Consider the following 21699-nt stretch of genomic DNA (forward strand, 5'->3'; position numbering starts at 1 on the left):
ATTGGCGCACACGTTTTTTATTGTAAGTGATTTTCTATACACTTCATATCGTTTTTTCTTTTCTTTTTGCCTCAGTACACCAGAGCTTTTTGCTTACGTTACGCGCGGACCGCTCATACCTCCCCCAGAAATTGTTCCCCTAGCCGCAACTTTCACGCAGAATCAACGCTCCTCCAACCTTCTCCAAACTAATCTCGCCAGGTTTTTTTGAGGAGCGACGGAAACAAACCCTATGTGGACTGTTGAGATACAACTTTGCACAAATGTTGCTGGGCAAAGCGAGAGGACGAACGGCTGGCAACAGAAGCATACGGGTCAGTGAAACGCCTTGTGCCAGGGGGGGGGGGGCGAAAAGGAAAACACATGCGTGCGTTGTCGACAGCGATCTGCTAAACAAATGTGAGCTGAGCCAGACATCCCTGGCAATGTACGCGTGCCTTGCTAATGCATTGAAAACTGGACATTTCACCCATTGCAGACGACGGAATCGTTGCGTTTCCAATTTGACAAGCAACCGTTCAAAGCAAAAGACGAAATAGAAAATGTTTCGGTAAAAATAAACATTCTCATTTTGAGGCCCAAGTGTTGCAGGAATTTCAAACATTGTTTTTTAACCTTTCCATAATTTATTGCATGCATCCACAATGCACTAAAAAGAATAAAGACAGAACTAATTTCAAACAAAACCACACTGCGCAGTCTGTCATAACCATCTTTTAAGCCAAGTCGAACAATGCGACGTACCTAAACCATTATCATCTATAGCATCATATTACGTGACGTGTAGCGTTACCACCAGTTTACATTTGAAGCCGCAGAGTCGTTACGTCGTTACTTAAAGTTTTCATCTAACTCTAAATTGCTCCATCTTATCACTTGAAAACGGAACACGTTTCTCCACATTAAAGACACTGCGAACATAGTTTCTGAAATCGTCGAAGTCGATGTCATTGTCATGGAATTTTTGACTGACAATAAACTGTTAAGTGCACAACATAAGTAAGCTAGCAATATCTGGTAATAATATATAATAATATGTATCATTATGTCTATCTTTAACGCACCCAGAAAGAGCATTTCCGGCATTGTCGTGCAATCGCTCCATTACGATTAATTTTGGGTCCATGCCATCAGAAAGCACTGCCCAGGAGTGTATCAGCCGAGCGCATGACCAAAAGTAATGTTCGAGCTTGTCCACTCTGCTGTGCTCGCCACAATATTGTTCCGAGGCCGCGTGCCTAACAAGCATGAGAAGCGTTTGGTTGGACAGTATCTGTAAGCTTTTCTAAAATGCAGATTTCGCGGGCGAGTTGATTTCGTTACTTTGAATAGAAGGGCGTATATTCTGGCCAGCGGCCACCAAAGCCGAAGCCGTCCGCCTCCCATCGCCTCTGGGCCGCAGGCTGAGCTGAAGGTCGCGTAAGTCTCCCATCGCCTCTGGGCCGCAGGCTGAGCTGAAGGTCGCGTAAGTACACAAAAATTATGCATTCTTAAAGGTAATGTTTCGTACTTGAAGATATTGAAGCAAGCATCAAATAAGCTGAAACGAGCTCACTTCTGACTGTTGGTACACCTTTTAACAGGAAGAACTTTTCTAGAGAGCACAATTCTCTGTTTAAACAATATACTACTCAATGCGCCATAGCTTGATCACGTCTTCGTACTTTGCACAACGTTGATTGAGAGCCAATTGACGGCTGTTTTATCTAGAAGTTGCGCTCGCAAACTTCAGATACGAACGCCTCGACCTTATATTTTCCCTGGCTTTGATCACCGCATGGCTTATGAAATGACAGGATTTGAGTGTCGTTATTATGACCATGATTGCCAAGATGACTTTCAAATACTGTCCCCGAAATTCTCTCCCCATTTTCGCTGGCTCGTTGTTCAGAAACTAGAGTGCCTTAGGTCATAAAAAGGACAGGGTTGTGAACAACACTGAACACCTTGTCTACCCGTATTCGTAACCCTTACCTGTGCATGAATTTTCTTCAACTTATCAACCATCCATTATGGTCAAGAAATTCGTCAATAAATTGAAGTATTAAGTGCTCTAAGGCAAACTGGTTTACCCCTAACCGAGCTGCTCCATTATTCCATGTAATTTGTCGACAAACTTTGAGGCCAATTCTGTGCCGTTATTAAAAGTTGAACCTAAGCAATGAACATAATCACCGAAAGCATAATCACCGAAATTAAACTGTCAACATTTCACATAAAAAACAGTGTTAAAGAGAGTGAAATGTTTCCTTAATGATAAATGTCATTAATTAGCATGTGATGTTTTCTTCTTCACACTGACTCTTGCCTCATCTTGACGCCTTGCATGACACAATGTCTCCAAGCCAACACAATATATCCTTGTAAGAAGATGGGATATCTAACCCCTTAACCCAACTGCCACTGTAATTCGTTCTCATAACTTCCTCAAGCGACGAGACTTGCAACTTAACTCAAACGCTTTTACAAATTTAAGTTCTGGATGTTGTGACGTTTGAGCGAGCCGTCCAACCTTTGAACCTGATACATTAGAGCTAAGTATGGCGTTGAGTCCCTATTCGACAATGTCCTGATCAGCACTATTTTCGCAGCTCTTGGTGGTCGCCTCTCCACACGAGTTTCATAAGAAGCTAACCGACAACAGCTTCAACTTTTAGCTGCTAATGCTGGACCTCAACGGCATACCAACTGTTTTTTCTCTCCCCGTCCTCATGAAGCCATAATTATTTAAATCGAAAGCTAAGCCGGAAACGTCCCCGAAATCTTCTGCTGACTATGAACGTACTCGGGCGCTATGAGATCGTTGATACGAATTGCAGCATCATCCCCGAACTAAGATAGAATGATTGTGACATCCTCCATCGGATTCCTGACATACTAGGGTATCCTCCCGACATCCTCCATTGGGTTCCTCGAGTATCAGTGCTTGTTTGAATTTTAACGCTCAAATTTGAACAACGGGCGCGAAAATTGATGCAGAAACTGTTCATCCCTGCTGAAAACCTCTCGAACACACAACCCAAGCTAAGGTATGCCCATTATCGCTTGTGGCTAGTTTTGTGCCATTATTCAAAAGTTGAACCTGAGCAATGAAATTATCACCGAAATTAAACTGTCAACATTCCACATACAAACCAGTGTTCAAGGGAGTGACATACTTCCTTAATGATAAATGCTATTCATAAGCATCTAATGTTTTGTTCTCAACACTTCATCACAATTATATATATATATATATATATATATATATATATATATATATGAGCTACAGAAAGTTCTCAACTTCACGCCGATACACCTGTTTCTAGTACCACCCGCTTGGCCTTCGGATACAATTTTAAGCATGGTTCGCGCGAGCCGGTTGACAAACACCTGAGCGCTTATTTTGTACACTACATCCAAGGGATATACAGGACGTTAGGTCTTCAGCAGAGTCCAAACACCCTTCTTGGGGCAGGCGCCGCGGATGGGGATGCGCACAGCGAACTGGGATACCACGCGCGTTGTTCTCGCAACAACGTCTGTTTCCGCGCAGCCTACAGCGGGCCATATTCCGCGGCGATTTTAAAAAAGGGCACCGCCGTCCACAACCATGTCGACTTCTGGCGTCAGCATTCACTTGGGGATTTGTTGACGTTGGGTGCTCCAACGCCTCGCAGCTGTTCTTAGGCGGCTTCACCATGCTCTAGCTGCAGGGACTTGCCGTCAATTATTACGAATATCCCAGACGAACGTACCCATGGCTTGCGCTGTAGTGCATGCGACCAGCGGCACAGATGGTCCCCCGCGTCTGTCATCACGATTGTCTCATCTCTGATGCATCAACCGGAGTCGACCTCGTGTCGCTGCGACGCATAGTCACCTGTCGCTGCGACACATAGTCGTCAAGGTTGCCACCGGCCTCGGCCGCATCTGGGCAGGCTTTTAGCAGCGAACACCTGCAACGTCTCTCATGTTATCGATTCGGTGGGCTGCACTTTGTTCAGGTCGCAATGCGACGAAAAGTCACGGCCGATCAAGCAGATGCCATGTGAAGACCTTATAAATTATACAGAACACCGTGCCATGCATGGCGTTCTTGTCGCTGACGGCTGCATGCTGATGCAATCAATGTTTACAATGGCCTTGTGTTTAGAAAACGTGATGGCTGCACCATACCATGCGTTCATCTCGGGCTGCTGAAGCGATTTGTTTCTCTTGATATGCAGACAAGACTCACTCAACATACGATCTCGTCGCAGTCCGGAGAGCGACGACAGGCGCATGCATGTGCCCAGAGCGTGCGTGGGACCGCGTGCTTCGATTGACCCAGCCGAGTGTAGGCCTGAGGTACCCTGCGATCCGTGCGATGTTCGGCGGAGAAAAAAAAAACGCAAGCATTAAGCATGCTTGTTCGACATGCCCAACCGCTGAGACCAGCGAATATTACGAAAACTAATTAATGTTGTTGACTTGGTATGCTCGTTAACTTGAATTCGCGAAAGAGCTCAGTCACAGCATGTAGGTACTCGCGTTGTGTGAGATCGAAGGCCTGCCGAACAAGCCTTTCAAACCGGAGGACGATACGTGGCGGACGGCCGCGACAGGCTTCATCTGCAAGCTCAGGTCTGCTTTCTTCAGGTCGCTACCAGATATTCTCCGCAGCCTTCGTCCAAACACAGCAGCGACGTCCTGACATTGAGCGCATTAAAGTGCAATAGACTGCGATGACATTTCCTGCGTTCCGAGCTGAACTTATCTGGAGGAGCAAACCAATGCAAGGCCGACCTATAAAGTATAGTCAACTAAATTTCAATTCATTTCTATTCTGTTACTTCAATATAACATGTATGGAAAACAAAGGTGGGAAATTGTCAACATCATTCGTCAGTTCCAACCTTGAATATCAACGTTCCCATCCAGCACCGCACGTGCGGGAGACTAGGGTACACCATGCTCGTCACTTCCCTCCCTGCATTGGAATGATCAGCGATCTCCGGGTTTTCGGGTGATCCCGGGTGAGGCTATGGGTGAGGGTATGAAAGGGTCGAATCAATTGTGCCACGTTACCGCCGCTCGTGTGATGTATCTCGTACTTGCCTCTGATGCGATGAGCTGCTTTGCGTTCTCAGCGCACCTGAGGCGGCTGGATTTCAGCAATTTCAAATGTTCTTAATAGTTTAATGAAAGGTTCTGAACTTTCCAAAAATCGTTTCGAATGACAGATGTCAAAGGTCGCGGCACACTCGCTCGATTTCAAGAATTATTGCTTTTTCGAAACAACTTTCCTTTTAGTTACATTTGTTTTTCAAAGTTCGTGCTCAGAAAGGGCTTTAGGAGAGGCAAGTATGATACAAGCATTTCTTTTACGGAGGCCTCTTTTCCTGTAGCGTTAAGGTGGAAAACAAAGCCCAAAATGGCGATCTATCAGCCGACCGAGATTTGTTGGGGTTAAAATGCTGCCTTTCTCAACTCTAATTTTCTGTCGCCCCACTATCTAGCGTATTTGCGCCCGCGGTTCAGCTACATCTGATTACACATACCGCCCAAGAAGACATCAGCAGCCTTTGATACAGAGCCGTGCTGGGAGCACATAACGCTGGTTGAAGCGAAGCTAGACTGCGCCTAAGGCGCGAGCGCGTCAGTCAGTCGGTGTCAATCTGTATCAGTGTCGGTGTCAGTGTCAGTGCGGGACGCGTATGCAGCGAGGACGTGCGCAGGGACGGGATCTGGCAATACCTCAGTGACTACCGTTACGGCGAGTACCGTCTCCGTCTGAGGGCTCCGCACTTCAGTTCCACATTCACATTGTCAAGAGAGCTTCGTGCTGTGATCAGCTGAAGTTTACGGCATTCGGTCGTTATTATCACGTAATGCTATAGGCCATATATATGCATATATATATATATATATATATATATATATATATATATATATATCATGCCGTAATATTTTATATAACATCATATATTATTCAACTTAGCTAGATTATTCACAACATTTATCACATTTAAGAAACTGTGTTTCAAATTTTCATATCACATCAACTTCAAATTCGCGTTGAAGTTTACGGCTGCTGTTCTTTTCGTGATGACGAATTCACGCCACGTTAGTCTCTTACGAAACTTTTCCCATAGTCGTAACCGCAGGCTCCATATCTTCGATCATTGCGCGGATTCAGAACTTTGCCCAGCGCCCAGACTCCGCAGTCAGCATGTCCCTGCGACGTCCCGTGGTCCCACGTGGCGCCAGACACCAGCCACGGTACACGTTCCGTTTATTTCGCCGTCCTAGACCCCGCTGGCGACAACAAAACACCAAGATCGGCCAACCGTCGGCGCCGCGTCACTCCCGACGAACGCGACGAGCGCGCCGCGCCGGGTCCGACCGCGGCCCGGCGCCCGCCCTACAGTGGCACGCTCACACGCGCTTCCACACTCGCACACACGCGCACAGGAAAGCCCTACATATAGGCCGGCTGACGCGGACGCGGTGGCGACGCGCCGTCGCCGTCCGCCCTCCACTGTATTATCGTTTGTATGACCGGCACGCCGTCTCCAAGCCAAGAGATCGCTCGCGCCGGGACCGGCGCTCGGAACGGAACGGAACGGAACGGAACGGAACGGAACGCAGCGACACGCACCAATATGTAGGGTTTATGCTGGCTTTCTCAGGGACGCATGGCTCTACCAAGAATGAGATAAAATGACGCGGAACGGCTCGCGGCACAGTCGAGCGCGCAAAACTGAAAATCGCGCGCCAGCCGCTTGGACCTCCGGTGGACGCGGCCGTGTGCTGCCCCCAACGGCGGCAGCACCTAACACATTGCACCGGTTACACAACGCATTCAGTCTGTAAAACGGACGCCTAACCTCACGCGGCGTCAGGGGCGGCGATACGAAACGGTTTAGTGGGTCAAAAAGCAGGACTACGGGTGTTAGTGTCAGCACAGCTAGGCGCGTCATCCAAACCCGCGGAGCAACCGAGAAAAAAAAAACGTTCGGAGTCGCCAGGACGTCCGCCAGATAAAACGACACAACCCTCGCCGCTCACCTCCTGCCGCGGGCAGCGCCACAGAGACGAGTTCAAACGAGTCGAGGCAAGACCAGACGAGTCGAAACGAGTCGAGGCGAGTCAAGACGAGTCGAAACGTCAGCCGGCCGCTAACACCGATCGCATCCGACCCTATCACAAGCGAGGACAGACGAATCTACGCGCCGTCGTGGCGGCCCCTCCAAGAGGTCAGGTCAGGTCAGGTCGGGACGGGACAGGTCGGGTCGGGTTGGCCGGACGATGGCGGCCTTCGCGACCTCGGGTCGGGTCCGTCACCGGCCGACAGCGCCTCTCTACCGGGCGGGCCCCACCCACGGCCTGGCGGTGCGGACCGGAGCGCACCGGCGCCCGTCGGACCCGAATCTGATCCGGATCCGTCGCCTCGTCGGGCCGGCCGGGCTGCCCGCGGGCGCCGCGACCACTGCGGGCCCCGGGTCGGAAGAGGAGGGACGGGGCCCTGATGGGGCGCTCGGTAACGGCCGCGGGGACGGGAACATTAATTTCACTCTCGATGCTCACAGGCCTGGCGCGTGCTAGCCGTTACACAACCCCGCCGCGACAGTACACCGTCGGCCTGGAAGCGCCAGCGGGTGCTGCCTTCGCTAAAACGACGCACCGCACTGGGACACTATTCCCTCTGACACCTGGCGGGCGATCACGGAAGTTCTGCTGCCTTCGCCGGCCGTCGACGTCTCTGTGGCGCGCGAGAGCACAATGGGACTAAGTTCGCGGACGTTACACAACAGTTTCTGAGCTTTTCTTGTTCACCGAACCGGAGCTGGACTTCTCATCAGAGCTTATCCTCTCGATCTGAAAACAACGTACAGGTTTACTAGACACAGAATAAAAACGGTGACGCGGTCAAAAATTACAAAGACTACGAACATAGGTACGCCTCGCGAAACGCATGCAGGGCGCGGGCAGGCAGTCATTGACAGTGAAATGAACATAACAAAAATAAAATAAAAACGCTGCAAAAATGTTATGCAGAAGCCCCATTCGAAAGCGTCCGCGTCAAGCACAGACCAGAAGCTATATTCGTTGGCGGTAACATGGGAAAACAGAAACAAGAGGCGGTTGTTCAGGCAGACATATACCGTCTGGTAATAAGAGCACTTCGAGTTCGATTCTCGGCTACTGCACATTTGCATAAACTCCTTACAACAGCCAGCGATAAAATGAGGCACTAATGAGCTGAATAACTGCAATTCCATGTCTAGCAGAGAACACAACTTTTCAGGCGAAGGGACACAACATGACATCTACCGGAACAACGCGCTGAACGGACCACGCCAAAACAAAAACCAAAGCCTCAAAATCTCCACACGGCTCGTGGCAAACGTGCATGGTAAAATGCTGTTATTCACATCTAGCCTCAACATATCTGACACGGAAGCCACGTGATTCACAGAAAACCAGATTGTATTTAAATGACGCGCAGAACATAGTGACAAAATGTCCGCAACGCGGCCACAACATTCCAATTCAATGACATTTTCGTCAGCTCTAAACCATTTTTAGGTTCTTTAAAGCAACACCTGCAAAAAGCCGAAACGGAAACCTCTGCGCCTAAAGCAGCCACAGCTCGAACCATTATGGCACGAGCCGTCAAACCTCTCCACCTAAAGCAGCCACAGCTCGAGCCATTATGGCACGAGCCGTCAAACCTCTCCGCCTAAAGCAGCCACAGCCCGAGCCATTATGGCACCAGCCGTCAAACCTCTCCGCCTAAAGCAGCCACGGCTCGAGCCATTATGGCACGAGCCGTCAAACCTCCGGTCGTTCAAACACGTCAAGGTTGGAATTCTCGCCCACTGCCGCCAATGCGCAAACAAGATCAAGCCGGCGAGTTACTTCCCCTCTCGTACCGTTTCGATTATACGCTCCTCACGCTTGGGATGGAGGCCAAGTGTCGACACATTACGCAAGCACGTGGTTCGATCCCGAGGGTATTTTGCTCGGCGTAGTTGGGGCACCAAACGATAACAAATCATTCAAGAGGACCCGGGAACAGTGACATGCCAGAAAGGACGCCGCCTGATTGACACACGTGCCACTGGCTCACGCATGCTACCGTTATCATCCACGTCTATTGCCCGGCGGCCAAAACTTTGCATGGAGGATGCCGCCTGATTGACACACGTGCCACTGGCTCACGCATGCTACCGTTCTCATCCACGTCTATTACCCGACGACAAAAACTTTACATGTGTATCTACACAACTCTGCCCCTTGATTTATTTCTGACCGAGACAAAATTGCCGCCAACACAGCCTAATTAAGCACCAGTTGCCAATGGAACGATTCGAAAGTACACGTATGGTGTACCCAAAGCAGGTGAAGCACATCGAAAGGGCTGCTTAAGGACGCGGTTGCACAAAAATATCTGGCATCAAAATATGGTAGGCAAGCACAATTTGGGACTCCATTCGGAGTCTGAGGGAAGCCAGTACCACACCACGGGCACCACTACTCACTCTTAACAGATCTCTTCTGCGCTGTAATGAGAGGTCATGCTCAGTTGAAAAGATCGAGCTCTCGTGCGGAGTTTGAGACAGTCAGAAGACGCTGGGACAAGTTACGCGAGCGGGGGGCGGTGAGGGAGGCGGCAAACACGAACCACAACAGACAAAACTCACGCTTCTAAAAGCAAAAGCAACACGCCATCAAAATCCTAAAAATGACAGAGGTTAGAAGAGTATCATGTATCAAGAGACTATAACCGTACTGCATGTGGGCAACGACCCCTAACTAACTGCAGCCAGCGAGATTGATAGCTCCGTTTCGGCCTGTTAAAAGCTGAAGCTGTTGATCACGAACCAATGTGACGCCACATCCTCTCAGTATAAAATTACGGTGCCAAAATTATCAATCTCAGTTTGAATCATCAAAACATTGTGCTGCTTTATACTCGTATGGAGATAGGCTACAGACAGAGCTTCAGACAACAGAATACCGAGGGCACCCGCTAAAGATGAGGGCTGCAGCGCACCTCATAACAGGCCGCGCGCGGGCTATAAATCCGTCGTTTTGACCACATTTGACCTGTGCACGTATCAAGACTGCCATCACCTTTCAGCGACCTCCCGACCATCCAGCGCCGCCCTGGCAAAGGCAGCTACGCGGAATGGGTCGCCCCCGCACCGCGCCAGGCGTGCGGCGGACAGCACAGCACCAGCCAGCACACCGCGCCACACAGGTACCACACGGACGAAGGCGGCGCAGCAGGCTGACCGCGGCGCAGAACACGGGCACACACCGCGCCGCGCCGCATGACGCTCGCAGGCCCGGCCACAAAACTGAGAGCAGGGGCATAGAGCTGGAGCTCGAGTGATGTCTAGGTGACTACCGATTGGCACCCCGGCTGCAGTAGCCGTCGCCGAATCAAGCATGGATTCGAACGGCAGGAACTCGGGCGGCGCGACGATGCGACCCTGCGCCGCCGTGCTGCTGCCGGAGAGCCTGCTGCGCGCCGACGTCTAGCCCGGTCAAACCCTCTCTGTCTGGGACCTGTCTGCGCCGGCCGTCCTCGGCGACGCCGCGGCCGGCGAGCGCTAGGACGCCGCGCCGTCGGCCCTCCGGCGGAGACGCGGACCGGGCGGGGCAGCGGAGCAGAGGTGCTCAGAGAGAGAGCCTAGCTGACTCCTGAACATCCCTCAACTGACTCTGACTCCTGACTCCTAGTCTGGCGTAGCGGGGATCGTTTGCTGACAGAGGCCTCCGGCAGGTGTGATGACTCGTGCAATTACTGAACTGTGCCCATGAAAATGGCCCGACGGGAACTTGCGACAAAAGCTGCATCATGGCTCTTATGATATAGGCACCTTTGGGCACGGCACCCTGGTCCTTACGCCAGCAGCCAATGTTAAACAAATGTCAGAAATAGTAACTAACACGATGACCATGCACAGTGCCAAGACCCCCATGCCGTTTTTGGCGCACTGACTCGATCTGGTGATTACGGCAGCAGGGTCCAAAGATTCTCTGGACGGCACCTATGTGCGCGTCTTGAAAATATAAAATATCATGCAGCATCACAGAACATAAGCCTCTCCATATTTCCTGGGCTAAAGAGCCATCAAGTTGGAACATTGGAACGTTGTCTGCATTAACAATTTGTTGATCACAAGTCATCTTAACCTCCTCGACCGATCGCAGCCGAACATCGCATAAACACGCATACGATCGCACTTTCCTCTTGGTCTGCTCGGTTATGATGCATCCGGCATAGAACGAATCATCGACTGTTTCTAATCTTTTAAGCATCCGCCATTAAATAGCATTCAAAAACCGCTACAACCACCGCCAGAACAAGCGAGACCCTGCCACCAAACGCACCTGCACGATTTCCGTAAGAAGCCCCTGGTTACGGCATGTTAGTGGATACGCGGATGACGGAGTTAAGCGCCCGTACCCTCTACCAAACCACCTGAACGTGAGTGACCAGCCCACCCTGACCTGACCTGACCTAGCCGGGCGTTACGCACCCCTGACCGGCCCGACCCGGTCCTGCCGCGCCCACCGCCGCGCCAGCCCGCGTCCCAACAAGAGACAGGCAGCGAAGAGGCGAGAGCGCAAGAGATAGATAGAGAGGCAGACAGCTCGAGCATGAGAGGGAGAGTTTGACCTGGCTGACCTTCAGGGTGGTGCCCGCCAACCTGGATGGTGATGCCCGCGTCCTCCTCCTCCTCCTCGTGCATGGTGGACAGGCGCGTCGCCGTCGGGTCCTCAATGCTCTGCTCCCGCTTGCCGTTTTTGTGGCGGCGATGGCTGCGGCGGGAGCGCGCACGTAAGGGCACGGCCGTGGTGGCACGGGAAGGCGTGAGAAGACGGCACGAGGACACGGCCGTGGTGGCACGGGAAGGCGTGAGAAGACGGCACGAGGACACGGCCGTGGTGGCACGGGAACGCGTGAGAGGACGGCACGAGGACACGGCCGTGGTGGCACGGGAACGCGTGAGAGGACGGCACGAGGACACGGCCGTGGTGGCACGGGAACGCGTGAGAGGACGGCACGAGGACACGGCCGTGGTGGCACGGGAACGCGTGAGAGGACGACACGAGGACACGGCCGTGGTGGCACGGGAACGCGTGAGAGGACGGCACGAGGACACGGCCGTGGTGGCACGGGAACGCGTGAGAGGACGGCACGAGGACACGGCCGTGGTGGCACGGGAACGCGTGAGAGGACGGCACGAGGACACGCGGCCGCTGCGGCCGCTACAGCAGCGGCGGCAGCGCAGGCAATACGAGAGAAGGTCACGGTGCGACCACAGCAGCAAGACAGGAGGCGGCGAGTACGGCGGCGGGGGAAAAAGGGTTCCGGTTTGGGGAAAACTGAGCATGGAAGCAAGGCGCCACTACATCCTGTCACATAACCGCTGCAATGACATTACACAGTGAAGCCTTTGCGTTTACTAACTCCCTTTTCCTAACTGGCTGAAACTACGGGAGATTTGCACGACCGCGGGGTTTAATGACACTCGAAACGACTCGACGGGCCCGAGCACCGCCCGCCTCCGAGCCCCCAGCGCGCACGCCCCCCTAACCTGCGGTGTTTTCGCTCCTCCTTGCGCCCGTCCTCGCCGACGGGCTTGCCGTCAGCGTCGCGCGGCTTGGGCTGCTTGTTCTCCTTGTTAATGCCGAGCCAGATGCCGGAGCGGTTGACCTCCTCCGAGATGTTGACGCTGTCCAGCGGGATCCGCATGACGTTGCCACTGGCCAGAGGGATGGTCAGGTTGCCGGACTCGTTGATGGGCAGCTTGCCGCACTCCTGCTGTGGACACAGGAACGCCGCCCAGTGAGACGCAGAAGGCCGGAGACAGAACTAAACACAGAGCTAGTGCGCAAGCGGTGTTCTGGTGGCAGCCGACTGGCCGCCTGGTGGGCGGGATCAGACGATGCCGGTAGCTGAGGGGGTGGGGTAAAAGGATAAGGTGATGGGGTGAGGTGAGAGGGTAAGGTGATGGGGTGAGGTGAGAGGGTAAGGTGATGGGGTGAGGTGAAGGGTAAGGTGGTGGGGTGAGGTGAGAGGGTAAGGTGATGGGGTGAGGTGAAAGGGTAAGGTGATGGGGTGAGGTGAGAGGGTAAGGTGATGGGGTGAGGTGAAAGGGTAAGGTGATGGGGTGAGGTGAGAGGGTAAGGTGATGGGGTGAGGTGAAAGGGTAAGGTGATGGGGTGAGGTGAGAGGGTAAGGTGATGGGGTGAGGTGAAAGGGTAAGGTGATGGGGTGAGGTGAGAGAGTAAGGTGATGGGATGAGGCGAGAGTGTGGGGTGAATGGAATGCGCGTTGCTGGGCATGCGGTGGTAGGTGAATAGTTGCCATGGAATGGGGCAAAAAATGGGCGACAGGGAGCAGAGGTGGTTCGAGGGAGTGACAAGTAGAGGTGAAAGGACTGATCACGTGATGCAGAGTGAGCTGTGCCAGTCAGCAATGAGGAAGCGGACAAAAGGAGGTTTCAGGGGCTGCACACACGGAATGAAGGGCCTGTGCGGAACGGCAGGTGCGAAAGGCAAACGCGAAAGCGCTAGTTGAGTTGCTAAGTGCGAGCGCTGGTTGTTGGCTCACTAGCCGACGCGCTGTGATTAGATATGTAGCAGGTCAACAGTATTTGGGTGACTCCCGACGTAGGCGTCCAATAATTGTCACAGAATATATAATTGTTCATCGCATGAAACAAAGGAAAGCTTGACAAAATATCAACCCAAGCCCATAACTCATTGAGAGGAAGCCGTCTTAAGTGCACTCGGTAACAGCGCCAGTCCGGAAGCCAGCTTTTGACCACAGCACAAAGCAAGCTTTTGCTTCGACAAATCAAATATCGCTTACAAACCAGCATCCAGCCGAAGGGAGCCGGAAGGGCCGGCAGACAGACCGCAAGAGAGACAAAGGAGCTCACCAAGTCGCATTCCCCAAATCACGCCCAAACCATACCTTGTTCCCCAGTTATTTTCCCCCCTGACAATCTTTTGAGAGACATGCCGACTGACACTCAAGTTCTTGGTTCTCATACTGCGTGTGCACGCGATAGCTCCGTCACAAAGCGTACTGCGCACCGGCGGGAGAAGTGATGGTGCAGCACGCGCACGCACACTCGCACGCAGATTGGCATAGTGGTGTTGCGGCAAGTGCATGCCGTGATAGTGGGCATCCACCGAGCCGACCAAGCAAATGCCGGAGGACAACAAATTTAGCCCAGTGCAACGGAGCGGAGAATGGCACCAGGCGCACTGTGACGTCATTCCTTCGTCCGGATGCAAACTAAACTGTGCAGTGGGGATTCATTCAACTGTGTCGACTGAAACGACCCGCAAAGGTTTAAGACTCGCACAACACGAGGGGTGTATTTTCCCATGGACTTAAGACTTCTTACCCACCCAAAACCATGCACAACCAAAGCTTTGGGCGTCGTTCGATCCGAACTGCTTCAACAACTCCACGACCTCGCGTCCAAGCGGGCTCAAACGCATGCAACGGGCCCGTCTCATGCACAGCGCGGGTATCATGCTCTCAGACGTCACATCTAGCACACGAGCTCTGCACACCTGAACGCCCACCGTCACCTCCATCAACGCCTGCTGAAACGGCACAGACGGTGTCAGCGGCGCAACACACGCCGAGCACGGCCGAGTCGCAGCCCGTTACGGCAGTCGTGCAAGGACGTAGCCGAGTCAACTAGCGCCACTGAAAGGGGGCGGATCCGGGGGGACGGATCTGGGGGGACGGATCCAGGGGGGGGGGGCGGATCCGAGGGCAGGTTCCGGGGGGGGGGACGGATCTGGATGGCGGTCTGTAGTGGACACTTACCAAAGAACAGATAGTGACGGGTTGCCTGGTAGCATATCTGAGCTAAAGCACTGGCAGAGCCAGGTTTTTCATGGGCTCCTGGCTCAGTTGAGAGTGATAACGTTGGATCAGGTTTACTTAACTTTTCAACTTCACGCCACCGTAGCATTTTAACTTACCCAAATTGTCTAACGACAGCGGCGCACAGTCAAACTAAACCCTACATCGTATCAGAGGTTGGCTTGCGCACATTGTCAGCACAAAGTCGCCATCGTCCTTCGTCGCTGATGGTGCGGATGTCAGCCCCGACCCGGAAGCGTCAGCCCGTTCGCCAGCCAGCTGGCGCAGCCTGAGGCCGCTTCCCAGGCGGATCAGCACCGCCGGCGCGCTGCTAAAAGCACAGCTCACCCCTGACCGTTAGGCGCGTCTCGGAACAGCGGTAAGCCCGTGCCGAGTCCATTAAACCATTACCGGCCGGGCGACGCGACAAATCGGCGCCCTCGGGACCTGCGCCTAAGCACCGCCCGGCGCCTTGTCCGACACAGCCGGCGCGTACGGCCGCGCGGCGGACGCCGCCGCCGCCGCCGCCCGCAAAAACGCGCCCCGGCCGCCGACAATGGCCCGCCGCGTGCGGCGACAATGGCCGCGATGCTGCACACCGATGCGATGCAAATGCGATTGTGGCGCCATCTGCGCGCGCGCGCGGGCGCCGGCGCCGGGTAACGGTGCCGGACGCGCGACACCGGTACGACACGGGCCGACACGGGACCCCACTTAGGGCAATGAGCGCGGCGCGGTGCGGCCGCCGGACGCGGCGCGTCGGCGCGCGGGCGGGGCGGCGCTGGCGACGCACCGTTTTGTCGCGGTGGGCGGCGACAGGTCCGCGGACACGCCGCGCCTCAGCCGATGGATCGCAGGGCGCCGCAGTCGATCGCGGAGCCGACGGGCGCGCCGCGATCGTGCGAACGTTCGGCGGTTCTGCACGCTGTCGTGCGATTAGCATTTGAGCTGAAGCCGTTCGATGAATAACGCATCAGTGACGGGGGCTGACAGACCGGCGGGTGCGCTCAGTGATGCGGTGAGCCGTGGGAACGGAGTCGGGATGATGCCTGTGACGATTACGGAAACGTTCCGAGAAGACAGAGGCGCTCCACGCATCGCAACTCTCATAAGGAGCAGAGAAGTCGTTTAACTCATATAAAAGCATCACCGCAAGCCAACCAGGGGAGCGAGAGATTACCAGGATTGCCAGGATCACGTGAAGAATTATGACGACAACCACAGCGTTGAGCGCTTTCGTTCCAAGAAGGCATGACCGCACATACGGCGCACTGCGGCGATGCCCCCATGACATTTAAATATCGTACCCACGTAAAAGTGGGCACAGAAAATGACATCGTTAGCTAAATGTGAACAGGTTGACAGAGTTTGGAGACGGCGCGGCCTTCACGTCAATGTCCCGAAGTTAACGATAACTCATTTCCATTTCATAACCGGTTAATTATGCCTAGTATTATAAATGTAACCGGTATAACAGGTTAAACAATAACCTGTCGCGGTGCAAATGACTTTGCAGCACACAGTGCACGTATAGTTCGTGTACTATGACGCAAGGAAGGCGGATTACAATCAGAGAGCGCTAGTTCAGCACCGGTACGGACCATAACAATCCCGAAAAGCCCGCTGAATCAGGATCTATTAATCTTAACGAAAAGAGAAACGCGCAGGGCGCGGGAACTAGGACGACTACGTAGGCTGAGACTTCAACTCTCATAGAGTCAACACTGACCGTGCGGGTATTGAATGGAAATAAATAGCCAAAACATTTTACCCCCCAGCATCATGGGAGAGCCTTCCGATGTCTCTGGCAGCGCATTGCGCTTTTCTACAACACGTGCGCATTCGTGCACAACCCACAGATACCTGACACTGAGAGGCATTCAGGCCGTTGTGAAGACCTAATTAAACCAACACATTTTCTTTTGCTGCACCCTTGGACAAACTCAGCACAAATACGCGAACGAATAGTCCACTTTTAACGTCAACATCAGTTTCGGGTCCATTTTCTCCGCGACAGCCCTGTCCTACGATCACTTCCTGTCGCCCTGGTAACCACCAGAGCCGAATCGGACGAGCGTCCCTCGCCCTGCCCCTTCCCGAAGCGACCTCTCACCTGCTCTTCCTCCCTCCAATCGCTCTCCTCCTGCTTCTTTTTGCGCGTGAACTCGGGCATGGCGTCGTCCAGCACCCGCAGCTCGCCCGACGTGAACAGCCGCTCCAGCAGCTTCCGGATGCCGACCATCACCACCAGCTGCCGGAGGCGGCGGGCGTCACCCTCTGCCGCACGCTCGACGGCACCGGCAGCGGCCGCCGGACGCGCCGTCAAGTGGCAGAGCGCGCCGGCTGGAGCGACCAGCGCGCGCAGCGTGACGGCGCCGGCGGCTTCCGGGGCGGCGATCTCACGCACCAGGCCCGGCGGCGGCCATGGCTGCGCCGGGCGTCATCGAAAGCTCGCTCGTTTTACGGCCGTGAAACCAGACCTAGTGGCTGACAACATTGGCGCGACGGGTACGATTCGAAGACTCGTGAGACATTTGTCGACGAAATTAGCTAAAATAATCCAGTAAACAAGTCCGCATTTGTGTGGCGCGCTGCAGCCAGCCCACACTCACCATAATCGGGAACAGAATTGATGTGTACGAAATGGACTTGATGACCCAGAGCACCACGAGGCACAGCAGCTGTATAAAGGTGAACAGATGGACCCGCTTCAGAGGTACCTGGAGTCAGCATGGAAATGTAGGTTGAGCAGCACATAACGCCAAAAGGAAGGACAACCGACGTCATATGGCAGCACAGTCACGGAGCGATCGCCAGCCTGGCTTAAATACGGAATGATTGCTCTTTTCGTCCAGCTACCAATTTAGGTGGCCAAAGAGGTTACTTTAAATTCGAAACTGACCGCGATGTACGGCATCGGACAACATCATAACGCCATCACAGCACCCACTCGCAGGTGTAAACAGAATATGATGTCGACCAACTAAGAAGAAAAAAAACTCACGAGCCGCGGGCTGGACAGCCCTAGAATCAACAGCAATCTCACACCCAACAGCTGTACCCTGTAAACGCAAACCTTCCTGGACGCGTCTCACCTGTCGCAAGAACGTGTAGTCCGGCTGGTACTTGACCGGCATGAACATGATCAGAATGCGGTCGAAGAACTGCAGGCCCTTCAGTGCGCTGACGCCCATGTAGAGGAACACGCCGAACAGCACCGGCATGGGGATCAGCTTGAGCAACGGCGTCATCAGCACGGACAGGCCGATGGTGATGAAGATCAGCACGTGCGTCACCCGGTTCTCCCTGCGGAAGCCAACAAGTGTCAGTACCTGTTCCATTGGCAAAGGTTATCAGAACGCGAGTCTCGAAATATTTAGTTTTTAGGATTTTTTATCAGTATTTTTTCCATGAAATACCATAGCTACGGCGCCCCAAAATTGCCATACGCCCAGTGTCGAGCATACAGAGGTCGAAACCTAAGCAAGGTCGTGGGGATGGGAGATGTCGAGCAGAGGGGGTGTCGGGAGCCCTAGGGGTGGAAGAGAATAGTCCCGGGACCAAAGGTACAGCTTATGGAGTAAATAAGCCAGACTGGGTACGAGACGACACATTGTCTTTGATGGCGTTCAGACGGCTGGATGGTCGCTTTCACGTATTCTCCTCCCGAACTGTTTTCTTGCGTTCGGGCATGCGGCTGAGCATTCCCTCTGAGCAAGGCGATCCACAATGCCAAGCGACGTATATGAAAAACGGTGGAATGTGTGTGTAGGAGGGGGCAGACGGGGGGGAGGGGGGGGGGGGCAGGGAATGGCGTGATAAGAACCCTCATGATGCGAAGGAACTGCAGCTTGACCCACCTGACGCCGAGGAACTGCGACTTGACCCACCTAACGCCGAGGAACTGCAGCTTGACCCACCTAACGCCGAGGAACTGCATTGGCAGTCAAGCTGCAGGAACTGCAGCTTGACCCACCTGACGCCGAGGAACTGTGGCTTGACCCACCTGACGCCGAGGAACTGCGGCTTGACCCACCTGACGCCGAGGAACTGCGGCTTCTCGCCGGGAGCGGCGCACTCCGACTCCAGCTTGAGCGAGTTGACGTGGTTGATGGCCAGCACAGTGGCTGCCACAAACCAGGGCAGGCCCAGAATCGAATTGATGGCGACCAGGATAGCCAGCACAAACAGGTCGAGGTGGTAGCCGCCGCCCTTCTGCGGAAGGACAGCGCGGCCGGTCAGTCCAAGAGTCACAAGGTCACTGGCCAGTGGGGCGTTGGGACGTTGACCAGGGGCGCGAGGGGTCTGAACCTATCAAGATATCATTCCCATGACAAACGAACGAAGAGAAAACTGCGATCTCTAAGCCAGTTCCACAACCGCAAGCAATGCCAGCAGAGTAAAATGGCCGTTTGTGTTGCGTGAGCACCCTTCACAGTGCCGGTGCTCTATGTCGTGAATTCTGCGACGCGCTGCTGTTAAACCAGCAGTGTACCGCCGTTCTTCAGAGATCATGATAACACCAAGACAGTGCAGCAAAAGATCGCAGCAATAGCGTGTTTAGCTGAAATGCTGCAGCATGGAAAGAAAGCAGCTGACAAAAAGGAATCCATTTCACATGGATTGTCATGCGCCGTCGGAACTTTTAGCACCGGAACCTGTCGGATAATTCGCTGATGGGCACAACGGGTCCCACCTCGTTTATATCTCGTTGCCTTTCTGGGTGTGTATGCAGATATCATTTACATCAAGTTGTAGTCGTACCGCGTTGATTTACAGCGATTTCAGATACGTGCAAAAAGGGTTAATTTCCGTGCTTAATGCCCATTCCGTTTGCCAGGACAAGGCTGGGTGTTGTTTACCAGCGTGGCGCGACGGCTCTCCGCATCATGCAACTGCAACTACGTCAGCCCAGAACGGTACGCTGTGCGTCCGTGGCCATGAGCCAATATGCCTTCCAAGCCATTCGAAAATCGTTAGGCTTTATGACGTCCAGAGCGGCGTAAGCGTTTGAACCTATGCTTTACTATGCGCGGCAAGTTTAACAACGTGATGGGCGTGGTGCCAAATGCACCTTTCTGGCAGTTCATCGGAGCTTCCTAACACCCAAAACTCATGATCAATTGACCATTTTGCGTTCCTTCCGGCACAAAACAAATCCACGCCACATTTCGAAGCGTTCCCAACGCACTTAAGATTCAGCCACTAACACACCCCACCACTGAGCACTCGAACCACCTCAGCGCTCTGCAGCAGACCCCCTGCACCCTCATCCCTCCCCCTCCACGACCCCCAGCGCCTGCCGGCGGCGACCACCGACCTTCAGTTTGTGCTCCTTGCGGTTGACTATGACGGCCGTGATCTGCTGGTCCATGAAGACGAGGATGACGCCGAGCAACGCCGGCACGATGGCCGCCAGCGCAGTCCACCAGGCGTTGCCGTTGAAGAAGGGGATGAGCCAGCCGCGCCCCTCCCACGTCGGCTCGAACTTTTCCGGCACCGACAGCTTGGGCGTCTCAATGCCGGAGAAGAAGTCGACTGTCGTCATCAGCACGATGGCGATGATGACGCCGAAGTCGCTGATGAACGCGCGGACCTGCGGAGAGCGAGGTTGACGTGTTGTTACGCACCCACGCACGTGCTACTGAGAAAAGCGGGTGGGTTGGTAGCTCGTGGGAGCCAGTGAGGGAGGCAAAACCAATGACGTCTGAATGAAGAAAGTTACAGGCATTGATGCAATCACCCCGTAAGTGTTACAGGAGTTCGTATTTGTTTCACTGGCATTTTGTATGATCAAAACACAAAGAAAGTCCACTCTGCCCAAAAGCCAGTGGGATCCAGACCTCAATAACCTCAGTAGTTGTTACATCCATGGTCACAAGTGCTTCCCCCAAATTTTCCAGAGATCATGCAGGTTCTGTAAAAACGATAGGAGCTGGGAGCATCTCAGCTGTCGAAATGCTCACTACGCGAAATCATCGTAATCCGCTCTTCCCTGTACATGAGTTGCAACAAATACATAGTTTAATCCATCATAAACCAAATCGATGTCTGAAGTGGACGTCCATGGAATAAATTGGCAACGGGCAGAGACATCGGGCAGCCTGGCAGGCGATCTCGGCCGTCGGCGGGGGCAGAGCCTCTCCCGAACACAAGCAGAGCGCACTCTCTCCGCATCGCCACTGCCACCCACCCTGGTTGGGAAGAACGAGGATGCCTTGAAGTCCTTGAGGTTGATGGCGAGCAGGAAGGTGCAGATGAAGAGCAGGATGGACATGAGGAACACGTCGGAGCAGCCGTGCGTCGCCGCGTTCAGAGGGTGCTCCTCGTCGTGAAGCCCCGGACACTCGGTGCCGTTCAGCGTGCCGTTGTACGTCTGTGGAGAGACGCGGCGCTTAGTAGCAGGGTAGATGGCGCCACACAGAGCAACGCGACCCGGGCAGGCACAACAGCAGCCGCAAGAAAAACGTTCCGGCACCCATGGTTTTGTTGCGGTATTGCGCACATTCAGGAAGACCTCCCAAGTATCCTGGCCACCCGGGACAAACATACACTGATATCTGTACCATAACAGCAGAAAATTCAAAGTAGGAAATTAGTTCAATTTAAAAAAGTCTCATTGCCATTCTCTTGGTGTGAGCAACGGTGGGGGGCGGGGGGGGGGACGGAGGAAGGGTCTCGACCATCCACCTTGGACGTTCAACATTCAAGCTTTTGGCAACGCACAGAAATCACGAACCCTGAAAGGAGCTAAAGCTCGACGCTTTGGAACGTGCCGACGCCTTCGGCAGTCTGTGCAAGAAATCCAGCCGCAGCGTTTC

At 53.7% G+C, this 21699-nt stretch overlaps 1 protein-coding gene across 1 annotated transcript in view; it reads right to left on the reverse strand.

Annotated features, from left to right (window-relative positions):
* Positions 1-6239: 6239 nt before the first annotated feature.
* The window catches only part of Ndae1 (Na[+]-driven anion exchanger 1), a gene marked incomplete in the record, with an annotated part of 194062 nt that continues 178602 nt past the window's right edge, over positions 6240-21699 (reverse strand). Inside the window, 11 exon segments of the mRNA XM_037220637.1 lie at positions 6240-7842; positions 9510-9530; positions 11691-11802; positions 12582-12808; positions 14578-14610; positions 16992-17129; positions 17491-17598; positions 17974-18184; positions 18915-19093; positions 20199-20474; positions 21072-21253. Of these exon segments, the coding sequence (XP_037076532.1) occupies positions 7768-7842; positions 9510-9530; positions 11691-11802; positions 12582-12808; positions 14578-14610; positions 16992-17129; positions 17491-17598; positions 17974-18184; positions 18915-19093; positions 20199-20474; positions 21072-21253 (1562 nt within the window).

This window comes from Pollicipes pollicipes, unplaced genomic scaffold, assembly GCF_011947565.3.
Source record: "Pollicipes pollicipes isolate AB1234 unplaced genomic scaffold, Ppol_2.1 Scaffold_4295;HRSCAF=5057_pilon_pilon_pilon, whole genome shotgun sequence".
Classification (NCBI taxonomy): domain Eukaryota; kingdom Metazoa; phylum Arthropoda; class Thecostraca; order Pollicipedomorpha; family Pollicipedidae; genus Pollicipes; species Pollicipes pollicipes.